At 41.6% G+C, this 12,834-nt stretch overlaps 3 protein-coding genes across 5 annotated transcripts in view; 1 reads left to right on the forward strand and 2 right to left on the reverse strand.

The window, feature by feature from the left end:
* Positions 1-253: 253 nt before the first annotated feature.
* AMIGO2 (adhesion molecule with Ig like domain 2) lies at positions 254-3,730 on the reverse strand. Of its 2 annotated transcripts, XR_004259953.1 has the most exons (3): positions 3,241-3,730; positions 1,115-2,858; positions 254-810 (listed from the first exon to the last, which is right to left on the reverse strand). XR_004259953.1 is itself a non-coding variant. In XM_032248399.1 (2 exons), the coding sequence occupies exon 2, from the start codon at positions 2,793-2,795 to the stop codon at positions 1,230-1,232; it is 1,566 nt and encodes a 521-aa protein (XP_032104290.1). In that variant the 5' UTR covers positions 2,796-2,858; positions 3,241-3,730; the 3' UTR covers positions 254-1,229. The 2 variants fall into 2 exon arrangements, 1 of the variants encoding a protein (XP_032104290.1); XM_032248399.1 differs by having other exon boundaries at positions 254-2,858.
* LOC116530347 (basic proline-rich protein-like) lies at positions 3,247-3,863 on the reverse strand. Its single transcript, XM_032248401.1, has one exon. The coding sequence runs from the start codon at positions 3,843-3,845 to the stop codon at positions 3,306-3,308; it is 540 nt and encodes a 179-aa protein (XP_032104292.1). The 5' UTR covers positions 3,846-3,863; the 3' UTR covers positions 3,247-3,305.
* Positions 3,864-4,250: 387 nt separating this feature from the next.
* The window catches only part of LOC116530348, a 132,614-nt gene continuing 124,030 nt past the window's right edge, over positions 4,251-12,834 (forward strand). For both annotated transcript variants that reach the window (XM_032248404.1, XM_032248403.1), the window contains exon 1: positions 4,251-4,485. In XM_032248404.1, the coding sequence (XP_032104295.1) occupies positions 4,288-4,485 (198 nt within the window). In that variant the 5' untranslated portion in view covers positions 4,251-4,287. The remainder of the gene's footprint in view (positions 4,486-12,834) is intronic.

Below are 12,834 nucleotides of genomic sequence, written 5' to 3' on the forward strand. Positions count from 1 at the left end.
TTTACAGCTGAGGGAACCTAGGTTCAGAGAGGGTACTTGATTGCCTCATAGCAGAGACGGGATAATAAGGAGGTCTCCTGGGCTCTCACTTGTTGCAAAATAAGAGTTTAAGTGTTTTCTGAATCTGGTTAAAGTGCATAATGATATCAGGGTAAAACGTCACATAGAAGGTACAAGTTGATCTACAACACATTAAAGTCTTCCTCTCCCCCTTAAAAAAAATAAACTTTACTATAAGACTTTTAGAGAGAGATTTGCTATCTGTGGTGCTTTATACAAAATAGCATAATCTGAGAACATAAAACATTTAGATTTATGTTTTTAAGTAGCCAAATAAAACATCAAGTCACAGATTACATGTATTTACATTAATTCAGATGTCCAAAGCACAGTACAATAGGATCTATTTAATAGTTCACATAATTTAAGATTTACATATACACGAGCACATGAACCAATATTAGTTTCCTAGAACAGAGATTTAAGAAGTTACTCAGACATTTTGGTATTGACACTTACATATTTATGGCAACAAATTATGATGACTTTAAATTTTCAATGAAATCTTTTTTACAAAGATACAGAATGGAAAGAATGTACAGAATGAAAAGAAGACAGGCAAACAGTTGTACTTTCCTTGCACTATTTATATAACACCATATAGGATGTGGCATTATCTAGTACATTTTACCAGTGTCATCTATTCATTCTGGTCTGAAATGGTAATTTTGGCTGAATAATCCCCAAATCTAACTTTGCTTTAGGCTTTACAATTAATTGATGCTTGATTCTTCTTTCTACAACTTTTAAAAATGAAATTGAACACTAGTGCTTTTCTTTAAAATAACTCAACTTTGGTCCTAATAAGTAGCACAGTCTATTTTTAAAGGACACGAATACATAAAATTTATTTTTTCTTTCAATACCGTAAATAAAGTGACAATGGGAGTCACATTACCTCTGGGCCTGCTCTGAAATTATCAATAGTGCTAAAGACTAAGATATTGTCATCTAGAACTTAATCTTTGGAAAACAACCCCATCTTTCTCTGGCACATTGAGGAACTAAAGTGCTTTACCTCATCTCCTACCAATCATGTTAAGAGACCATTTGATTGTATTTCAAAAAACAAACCAACACAATTTCTGTCCTCTGTTTATTTTGCAGAGCACACACAAAGTTAAATATGAAGAGATTAAATTATGACATCATACAAATATAGGCACAAATTAAGTGGATGCCACAAAAGGTGTATCAGAAAACACTGAATTGACTGAATCTGAGTCAGATTTCCCCCTCGTGGACTTCAGGATGCCCTCAGCTATCACTGCCTCGCTGGGAAAGAGCCTGACTTTCCCGTTCTGCCCTGCTGCAGTGTCCTTCAGGGGTTCCAAAAACACCACTCTTTTACCTGCACCTGCCTTCCGTTCATCCGCGGAGGCATCACTAGCGGGGCCAGGACTGAGAATCGATGAATGAGCATTGCTTTGGTGTAGCATATTTTTTTGTCTCTTGGTTTTACACTTGCAGGGACACGGAGTCAGATAGAGGTACAAAAGTACCAAAACTATACTGGCCACGCAAGCAGCAAGAGTGGTAAAAGCTGTGTTAAATGTCTCATGAGCATGAGATCTGCTTACAGTGAAATTGCTCACATTTATTGTGACGTCCACAGTTTCATTTAACAGGCGTTGCCTATTCATTGCGATACAAGAATACACTCCAGCATCCTCAAAACGAGGGCTTTCTATAACCAAACTTCCATTGTGAAACACATGAAAGTTTTCCATCTCTTTATCCGGCTCTAGCAGTCTGTTATCTGGACCCACCCAGATGAAATCGGTATTTGCATTACCTGCCTTGCTGTCACAGTGGACAAGCAGTCTTTCCCCTACCTGAGCTTCATGAATAAAGCCAAGCGCACGAAAGGAACCATTGATGATGCTGTCAGAGCAATTCATAAAGCTATCCTGGAGCAGAAGTACCTGACGCGAGTGCCTGGAGTCAGACCACAGGCGACAGGTGTAATCGTTCTTAAAATCCATCACTGAGCTAAAGTGCCTACGATACCAAAACACCAGCAAGGAGTATAGGGAACAGTCACAGACAAATGGGTTTCCATGAAGGTAGATGCCTCTCAGCTGTTTTCCTGGCACTAAATTTATATGGTGCATTGGCATGGAAGGAATTCGGTTATAAGAAACATCTAAAAACATGAGTTCTGCCAGCTTGAACCTTCCAACATACAAATCCATTGGAAACTGTGTGAGAAAATTTCCACTTAAGTAGAGTTTCTGCAACTGGGAGAGGCCTCCAAACGCTGAAGGATCAAGATAGGAAATGTGATTGTTGTAAAGCAGAAGCACTTCCAGAACCTTCAACTCTTGAAATACAGCATTTTTCACCGTCTTCAGCTTATTGGACGATAAGTCAAGACACTTCAAATTTGGAGTTGTGGAAAAACTGCCGGTGGAAATGCTGGTGATGTTGTTATGACGAATAATTAGGGTGTTCAGCTTTGCAAATGATACTGGAATCCACTCAGAATCCAGAAGCCCAATTCTGTTATAACTCAGGTCCAGTCTCTTAATCAGTCTGAAAAGGTTCCCAGGCACCTTGGACAGGTTTTTGTTGGTGCAGCTGACGATGTCAGTGGCACAGATGCAAGCGGTGGGGCACACCCCAGAGGTGCCAGGGCCCACAGTCACTGTGATCACCAGCAAACACAGCAGCTCCCTGCAGCCCGGTCTCACGGCTCCAAGCAGGGTGGGCAGTGTGTGTACACGTAACGACATTATGGTCGCCTCTGAGTCTCTTCCCGGTGTCTTTTCCACCGGCTCAGCCTCCCACCAGTGAACCTGGCAAACAATTAATATTTAGGAGGGGGTAAAAAGCAGAAGCTGACTACCACTAGTTAGCCCATAAGAGCCATACCCTACTTTCTTTCCAATAACTTTTGAAATGGATTTTATTTCACACTGGGGAGCTCTGTGTTTCCTCTTTACTGTTAAATTTATTCTTTCCTGGGTTAGTCCTGCTAATAGACATTTACAGTCACATTCTCTCCATACAACCCACCGTTTCACCCACCATCAAAAACTCATTTTTTTCCTAAGGTGCAGCCTGCGTTTTTTTTTTTTTTTTTTTAACTTCCTTCAACAGACACAACTATACGCAAACGTAGCCTACAAACAATTAAACGGAAAGGCTTAGCAAGCACCCATCCAGAAAATAACTCACAGAGCTGAGGAGCCTGGCTGGCTCCGGGGAGGCTGCCGACGCGGTGCCTTCCGAAGGTCTGCGCGTCAGTGTCTGTCGCTCTTGCACCTTCCGACTTCCTTTCCCTCAGGCTCCCGGCGGGCGGCAGCCTCTCGCCGGCTCTCAACTTTGAGGAGTTTCAAGCAGCCGCGGCGGCAGCAGTAACCCTGGGCGCAGCAGCCAAGCTCTCCGTGGGCTCCCGGGGGCTCTCCCGGGTTCCTCTCATCGCAGGCTAAAGGTACTGCCTCGGCGCTCTGGCAGCCGAGTGCCCTCGCGCAGGGCGCCCGGCTCCTGGAGCTGGGGCCGCGGGACGGGATGGGGCGCGGGCAGCCGGGCGGGAGCGGACGGCCCCGCCTCTCCGCGCTCGGGAGGCTGCAGGACCCGGGGTGCCCGCGCGCCCGGGGCCGGGAGCGGGGCTGGGGGGCCGGTCCCAACCCTGCGCGTCCTGCCTTTCGCGGGCAGCAGCTCGGAGCCTGCGGGAGGGAGCCGGCTGGGCGCGTGGTGGGGGGCGCGCGGTGCGGAGGGGGCGCGCGATGCGGAGGGGGCGGCAGCGCAGCCAATCCGAGAGGCGGCCGGCGCCCCCTCATCCCGCCCCGCGGCCTCGCCGCCTCTTCCCGCCTTCCTCCTCCCGCCCCCACCTGGACCTCTGGAACGGCCGAGCAGAGCGGGGAGGAGGCAGGGCTCCACACCCGAGGCCCAGACTCTCGTCCTGGGGTCAAGACGCCCCCACCGGCTCGACTACCTATTACGTCCGTTCGTCCAGCTCCAAGCCGGGAGGGAATGGGTCCAGGAAGGCTAAAGGGGACACGCCCAGCCACCGAGGGAGGGGGGTCTCGCCCTTGGAGACCCACTTCGCCACCCAGACCATGGAGTCCTCGGACCTATTACAGCTTTGCTTTGGGGCGAGGGCCATGGAGGCTTTGCCGGCGCCAAGTGCAATTGACTGTCAGGGTTTATAAAATAAACCCAGAAGCAGCCTGACGTCCCCGCTCGCATTTGGGGAGGAGGTCCCGGGGAGGGAAGTCGGGAATGTTTCCTCCCCACAGAGATCTCTGCCGGGAGGAAGTAACCGGCAAAACGCCGCGGGGACACCCCTCACCTCCCTCAGAAAGTTCTGTCCCTTTCCTAACTCTGGAGGCGGCAACAGGGATGGTGTCCAATTCAAGAAGCAGGAGGGCAGGCAAGAAGGCTTGGAGTCGACCTTCCGGCTGGAGTGCAAAGATAAGGGTATTAACCTAAATAATAATAATAACCCAAAGCAGACCTTTGTTTCTTTTTCTTTGTTCTCTGTTCTACTTTCCCTCTTCTCTTTTTTCTTTCGTTCTCTCTCTGTCTCTTCTCTCTGTCCCCGCCACCTCCCCGTCTTTTGCAAGCGTGCTTCGGACGCGCGCGGGACAGGAACTTAAGGGGTCTGTGCGCGGAGGCTCTGCATCCCTTCCAGAGATGCCGCCGCCGACTTGCGCACTGTGTTTGGTTCAGTAGGCGCGGAAGGTGCAAACCGAAAGGGCGATTCAGTAATGAGGTGGAGGCTGTGAGGCTGATGAGCTCTACAATTAAAAATCCATTTTTGTTTAATTCCAAGATAAGTTTTAACGATGGGATTTGATGGAGCCAAATGGCCCATTTGGCCATTATATCTGGATTAAAAGAAATAAATTAATGCTCTGACAAAAGATGCCAACCACAGTAGAATGGAATGAAAAGCAACCAAATTTAGAAAACAGTTGGGGCTGGCCAGATAACTTGTAATATTACTTAAAAATAAAAATGATGAGGACAACCAACTCTTCCTCCCCTCCCCCCGCACCTTTTCACTTGAGCAATCTTGAATTTAGTGATGAGCAGTCTTGAATTTAGTGAAAGTCGTTTTCTACATAGTCCATGAATGATTGCTATGGTTGTTCAGATCTGTTAGACCAACAACTAATTTAAATAGAATTGTTTGTGGAATAAAACCGGGATAGCGCTGATAAATCTAGACATTTTCAGAGGAGGACAGGTTGATTCAGATCAATTTGTTTCATGAGAAGTTGAATTTTAGCATAAGAATTCAGCTTAAATGCTTCGTGCAAGCATTCCTCACTGTGCACTTCCAGGGGAGAGGCAGAGGTTGAGATTTTCTAGTATTAGGCCACACTTCGTGGGCGGGGATTATCAAAAAACTTGGTCTCCTGGCCTTCAATTTTATAGATTTAGAATGGTTAACACAGAGGATTAGAATTAAAATTGCTCAGAGGTATACTTTTTAAATGACTAATAAATGACCAGGTTTTTGTAGGATTTTACTAGTTAATTAACATCCTATTTAAAGGAAACCATGAAGGCAGAAGAAAGACCTGTATTTAGTGCAAAAATAGTCTAAAAAGAATAAGTGATTTAAAAAATGAAAACAGGAAGGTTTTATTATTATAGCTACAGGCATATTGTAGAAACACTATGCAGAGACTGCACAGCATAAGTAAACTAAATGCACTCAAAATCCATAGACAAGGCTATTTATCCATTTGAAGACCTGATCTGGGGAGTTTCACATGTTGGTGAAAGGGGAAGAAGGTTGTAAAAGGATTGAGTTTACTAGCTGGGAGGAAAGAAAGATAAGAGTTGACCTTAAGGTATAAAATATGACCTTATTTTGTGGAGGATAACATTTTTATCTTTCTGGCATCCCTTTCCTTTCTTCTAACAGATTCCCTCTTTCCACTAGGAGGTAAATTCCGAGAGGGCAGCAGTTTTATCTGTCTTGGACATTGCTGTATTCTCAGCTCCTAGAACCCTGCTTAATGTTCACATTCAATAAATTTTTGATACATGAACTGATGAATAGAGAACCTATTCAAAGTGGTTAAGATATGTTTTACCCCACCTGAATCTGCTGGTTGCTGTCCTTATCTTATACTTTAAAAGCGTGTCTTAAAAACCAAGGGGAAGAAAGGGAAATAAGAGCCCTGCCAACATTCTTTGAGTCCTGGATCTGGTAGTACCTGAAGGCCACTGGATATTTTTACTTCCTTTTTAATTATATTTTCTATCTCACCCCCCTTTATTAGCTTAAATTATTTTGAGTTGTTACAGAGTCCTTACACATGTAATGATGGTAATAATAAATATGTACTGAGCCATTATTATGTGTTTTCACAGCTATTACACTGTGCCAGACACTGAGCTATGTCATTTATTGCCCACCACAGCCCTGTGACATTATATAATCCTATAACTCAGATGGTAAACAACTGTGTTCCAAATTATTTGAAAATGAAATGGGATGCAATTATCTCAAGGTTCTATTTGAAGGATTTAGATTAAACAGAAGAGAGACATTTCTGCCAGGGTGTTTCCAACCTAGAATGGGTTGCCAAGACAGATGGTTGAGTTGCCTTCTCAGGAGTTTAAAATAGGATGCGATAGATATTCCTCTGGCCTCTTCCACATGACATAATACATTGGCATTTTTGACCATTCGGTAATGACTCTAAGGGATTGTAGAATGTGGCTTGACACTGGACATAATTCTGAAACTAGTATGCTAAGAAGGGTGTGTGGTCATGTGAGTGTCTAGCTGGGTTTGGAAATACCTTCTGCCTGGAGACAGTGATTTGAGTTGGTGAAATTGCAGGAGTTCTCTCTAGCCTTGTGATTTCCAGAATTATATCAGGTTGTAATCAAAGACTTAAAGAATTAGAGACAGGAGACAAGAAAATGTTAATAGCACATGTTTGATGATTCTAAGTCATTTTTACAATAATTAACACTTCAATAGCATTTTATGTCTGAAGAAGGGCTTTCACATTCTTTATTTCCTTTGATGCTAGCATGCCTCCTGTAATCAGGTGGAATTTATACACTGGCAGATATCTTGTTTCCTCTCTTTTTGGCATGAGGCACGCTGGGTGTTCTTTGGAGATGGAGTTCAGTGCGGTCCCTGATAGCCGCATGCAGGAGCTTCCTGTGGAATCTCCTCACTCTGGCGGGCAGCACTCTTAATAGGATTTTTACGGTATGACTTAGCTTGAACCCACAAGAAACACATACCTTTGCCTACCGACTATGGAAGGGCACTCGGCTTCTACAGCATCCTGTTCTTCTCTTGGTCTGCTCCACTTGGTTTTTGTAAATTGCCCAAGATTTGTTATAGAACCAGATCTCTCACCCAATCCTATGTCTTTCATTATATGGAGACACGTTTTCAGGGGAAACTCAGAACTCATACTCCAGCTTCTGTGCTTTCTGAACTTCAGGAGGCATATGTCAGCTTGTGGCTTGTTTCTCTGGTTGCTCTCTTTACTTAGCTGGAAATGGGAAGATAGAATGTGGGTATTCTGCGGGAGGTACTGCATGTCCTTCCCAGGAAGAGTTCACAATGGGGCAACTCCTTAGCAGTCTCTACTAACCCATCTGATTGTTCTGTCTCTTATCTTCATTGACACAGGCAGGACAGTTTTTTTGTTTTTTAATTCACTTGAGATAAAATTCACATAACATAAAATTCACCATTTTAAAGTGTGCAATTCAGTGATTGTTTAACATATTCACAATACTGTGCAACCATCATCACTATCTAATTATAGAATACAGATGCTCCTCAATTTACAATGGGATTACATCTCCCAAAAAAACAATAAATAAGTCAAAAATGCATTTGTTTCATCCAATTTACCAAACATCACAGTTTAGCCTAGCCTACCTTAAGTGTGCTCAAAACACTTACGTTAGCCCACAGTTGAACAAAATCATCTAACACAAAGCCTATTTTATACATTTTAAAAGTGTTGAATTGCTCATGGAATTTACTGAATACTATACTGAAAGTGAAAAACAGAATGATTGCATGGGTACTCAAAGTATGGTTTCTACTGAATGTGTATCACTTTTGTGTCATTGTAAATTTGAAACATCCTAAGTCAAATGGAACCATCATAAGTCGGGGACTGTTTGTATTTTCATCACCCCAAAAAGAAGCCTTATGCCCATTAAACAGTCACTCCCATTTCCCTTTCTCTCATCCCCTGGCAACCACGAATGTACTTTCTGTTTCTATGGATTTGCCTATTCTGGACATTTTATATAAATGGAATAATTCAATATGTGGCTTTTTGTGTCTGGCTTCTTTCACTTAGCATGTTTTCTAGGTTTGGATGGGGATTTTTAGCTAAGGGTTGCAGAAGCAGCTAGGATCATGCTGTTGAAAGCCCTGCATAAGTTAGCTGGACTTGAACTTAGAATGTGATTGTGGGGACCAAAGTCCCATTTACGCAGAGTCTTGAATTATAAAAGTATTAAACCTCTATGTGATTGCAGAAACCTACCAATAGTACCAGGTGAGGAGATCTAAGAGGAGTTCTAAAATTTAGCTTTAGCAAAAAAACATTTAGACTGGGTTCGGGGCTCATGCCTATAATCCCAGCACTTTGGGAGGTGGAGGCGAGCAAATCACTTGAGGTCAGGAGTTGACCAGCCTGGCCAACATCTCTACTGGTGAATGCCCATCTCTACTAAAGTTACAGAAATTAGCCAGGTGTGGTAGCACACGCTTTTAATCCCAGCTACTCAGGAATCTGAGGCACTAGAATTGCTTGAACCTGGGAAGTGGAGGTTGCAGTGAGTGGGAGATCAGGCCAACACACTCTAGCCTGGCCAACAGCGCAAGACTCTGCCAAAAAAAAAAAAAAAAATTAACCTCTCCAGGAACCTGAAAAGTTAATTAAGGGTATAACAATTGACTATTTCTAAAGTTCCTTTCAGCTTCAAAAAATTAACTTGATTTTCTTACGACAATGTGTTCTCTATTGCCCAAGTCCCAAGAACCCTGGGTTTTGTTTTTTCACCGGCCAGTTAGCACTGCCCTGGGCAGACACAGACTCCTTCTCTCTCTCCAGTGAATGAATTCAGTCCCATTGCTACTTCAGGAAAAGTAACGTAAGGCAAATTCTTTATAGTTGCGAGATCACTATAATCTGTTAAGTATTCTATTGTGATGGGTATCACATGTGCATTGCAATATTTTCTTAATGTGTAACAAGGATGTTGGTAAATAAATCAGTGTACATCCATTTGGTGTACTGTACATGGTCATTGAAATAATGTGGCAGGGGAATATCTGGTGACAAAGCAAAAAAATTACAAAATGGTATGGTTCCAGTTTCTGTAAAAGAAATATATATATATATATGTTAATTATATGGCTTGCATAATCATCTGAAAAATTATATACCTGTGTCATAACAATATTTCTTTTAACATATTTCTTCTCTTTCCTTATCTGTATATTCTATTATTCTAGAGTCCTTTGTGAGAAGAAAAAATACAATGAAAACTTAATAGTTTTTAAAGTCATGTGCATCAATGTTTCTGCTTAATTTGATTCCTACTTCAGAATCAACTACTGTACTTTCAGAGGGCAAACCCTCTTCTGCCTTCTCAGGAAGGAAGTGACTCAGACTTCCCCTGTTTTGAAGGATAATAATTGCTGACCTTCTTTAGCTCTGCATTGTTTACTGGGTGAATATTTACTGAGCACCCACTGTGTACTGGGCACTGTTCTTTAGTCTGAGAATTACAGTCATGCATAAATGCTACAATAGCCATACAAACCTGACTGAAATTAGGCACATAATAGACATTTAGATATTTCTTATTGCCCAGTAGTCCACATTACCAGGTTTGGGGTTCAACAACCTTAGGTGGGATCAGCTCCCAACAGCTCTGAGTCCTTTTCCCAATGGCACATTCTTAGTCCAGCCTTTGTGAAGGTGGCATGGTCCTCTGCCCACACTGCTTTTTGTTTTTCATCGAGAAACTAAAATAAAAATAACAACTAAAAAAATTGTTCCTAATTCTTAAATTACTGTACTATGTGCTTATTGTTTAAAAAAAAAAAAAGGAAGTTATAAGAAACAGAATCAGAGAATGCCATTTACAGTCTCACTGGTAAATATAATTTCTGCTCAAAGAATAAATCCATTGAAGTGAGGAACCTAAGAAGTTTGCAAAAAGATGATCTTTTTTCTTTGTCATAATTATACAATGAGAGAAACAGACCTCTTTTTAAATACTTTAACATTCTTAGCTTTAGGAATAAAATAAGCAGATGAAAATTTGTTTTAAAAAACTCGGTGTGTCAAAACCATGCATGTGGCGTTATAGTTACCTCTTGAGATTTTTGGTCATAAATGGCAGGTGCTCTAGTTTTTATTTCACTCATTGTTAGCCCGAAGAGATCATCTGATTGAATTCTCAAATGCTATTACATCCCTCAAAACTGGGGTTAATTTTGCCTCTCTCATAAATACGGATAATATTTAACAAAACCAGTTTAGAGAACTATGTGAAGCATTCAGAGTCCTACTTTATGCCCTTTAAAACATCTGTTTTCCTATAGCAGTAATTAATTTATCATAGCTTTATAAAGGGAATCTAATTATTCAAAGTAATATCTAATTTGAAGCAGCCATTTTTCACCAACCAACATTAACACTAAACAAAATAAAATCGAGAGAGAAAAGAATCAACTCTCTCCATTATATAGTCAGCATTATTGCAAATACTTACTCATTTATTTTCAGCAAATACAAGGCCCTCTTTGGTGGCTGCTCCATGAGTAATTTGCTCTGGAACTCTGACCTTTCAGTTTGTGACAGTGAAAAGAAACATCGCACTATTACAGGAGAAGACAGAAGGACCTCTTGAAAGACCCAAGAAAGTGGTCTTGATAATAAGACCTACCACTTATTATATTCTCACCATATACCAGGCTTCTCATTTAATTCTTATAAAAGGCTTCAGAGATGGGCATTAGCATCCCCATTTTCTAATGAGGGACATGGGGCTTAGTTGGTTTATATAACCTGCCTAAGATTAGTGGTAGAAGCAGATTTCTCACAGAAGTCTGCCTTGCTCTAGATTGATGCTTAACAATTAGTTCTAATGCTTCCCATTTAGGGAGTAGCAAGGTCAGCCATAATTTAAATTCCATTCAGCAAATATTGTTAGTCCTGGCCACACTCCCAGAGCCATGGTATGGTTGCTCTCCTCTAGGAATTTGTGGTATTATTAGAAATAATTATAGGCTATAAGGCAATATAGAATTCAATTCCAATTTGGCTATAACCATGAACCAAAATATTTGCAACAGAAAACATGTACTTTGGGCATTCAAAAATTCTAAGTATTCCAATTCAGAATTTTAGATCTTACTTTGTTGGCAAAGTATCTGATTCAACAAATAAATTGTGTGCAAATAAATAAACTAACAACTAAATCTGGAGAAAACTATTAAATGGTCAGAGATGAAAATTATCTCTTAGAATTAAGCAGTACTAACATGAACCCCTATTGGTCATCTTATCTGTGGCACTCACAATAAAGAATTATAAGCAAAGAAAGTAGTGTCTCTCTCCTGCACATACCAAGGATCTGAAACACCTTCTAATTAAATGCCAAATGGCAATTGGTCAAATAGAGTATTGAATAAAAATCAAATCCCTGGATTTTGCTCCAGAACACCCTATTAACTGTAAAACCCTAGGTAAATGACTCAACCGTTTGTATTCTCAGCTTCCCCATTTGTAAGATGGAAATGCAGCACTAATATGTGCACTGTTTAATTTCACAAAGTTGACTGAGATAAAGCATGTAAAAAGTGCTTTAGGGAACTACAAAGCTGTAAAAGAATATTGCCTTATTGCCCTTGTGCCTTGGATGTGGTCTGATTCAGCACAGATGTTTAACAAATGTGTGTTGAACCTAATGGCTAGGTTTATATGCAAAATAAACAGAGCTGGAGAGGTGTCTCAATACAATGATGTTTGTACTAATTATGTGGCTCCCCCGAGCCTAGCTGTACCAGAGTCCAGCAGGTCCTCACTTGGCTCAGCTCTGCCTCACTCTCCATGGTACTCTCTCAGCTGCTGCAGACTGGAAAGAGTCCACTGGTCTGCATGCCTAGGCTTCTCAAAATCCCTGGGGACTTAAAGGTGGCATGTTGTGGGGAGCAACCTCAGTGACCTTTAGTAGAGAGTGAGGGTCGGCAATCTCAATACACACTGGAGAGTACCCAAAGGAGTTTTGAACTACAGGGAAAGCAAAATAAACAAAAAATTATAATAATCACTTTCTCCAGAGAGCAGTTTTGATATGTTGCTACTTGCCTCTTGCACTGTGATAAAAATACATGGTAGGAAATCAATATAGGTTTCCTTGACAGCTGTTGTATAGAAGAGGTCAGGTGCAAATCTGAACAAGTTGCTGAAGGATGAATCTGCTCACAGACATTTCCTACTTCATAGAAACAGCAAGTTGTTGGAAAACATGCTTAACATGACAATTGTCCATATTTATGTCAAAGTAAAATTTTCCATTCACTCAATATTTATTAAAACTACTGGATGTCTAAATTCCTCTCTTCTCAATTTCCTTTCCTTCAAAGGCTCTGAGAACCTTGGCTCCTTGGCTCTATTTTTAGAAACATAATATGCATTGACCCAATGAACATTAATGTTTGTAGGGGTACCTGGGTGAAAGACAGGCAATGGGATCTTCAGACAGGGCTACCGTTATAGCATCAACTTAGCCCAGCTTGGC

Source organism: Sapajus apella, unplaced genomic scaffold, assembly GCF_009761245.1.
Source record: "Sapajus apella isolate SASKATOON/1434 unplaced genomic scaffold, GSC_monkey_1.0 scaffold66, whole genome shotgun sequence".
In the NCBI taxonomy this organism is placed as follows: Eukaryota; Metazoa; Chordata; class Mammalia; order Primates; family Cebidae; genus Sapajus; species Sapajus apella.

What these genes read in the sequence shown, in the direction of transcription:
- AMIGO2 (XM_032248399.1), bottom strand. Translation starts at nt 2,795, where the DNA reads ATGTCGTTACGTGTACACACACTGCCCACCCTGCTTGGAGCCGTGAGA.
- LOC116530347 (XM_032248401.1), bottom strand. Translation starts at nt 3,845, where the DNA reads ATGAGGGGGCGCCGGCCGCCTCTCGGATTGGCTGCGCTGCCGCCCCCT.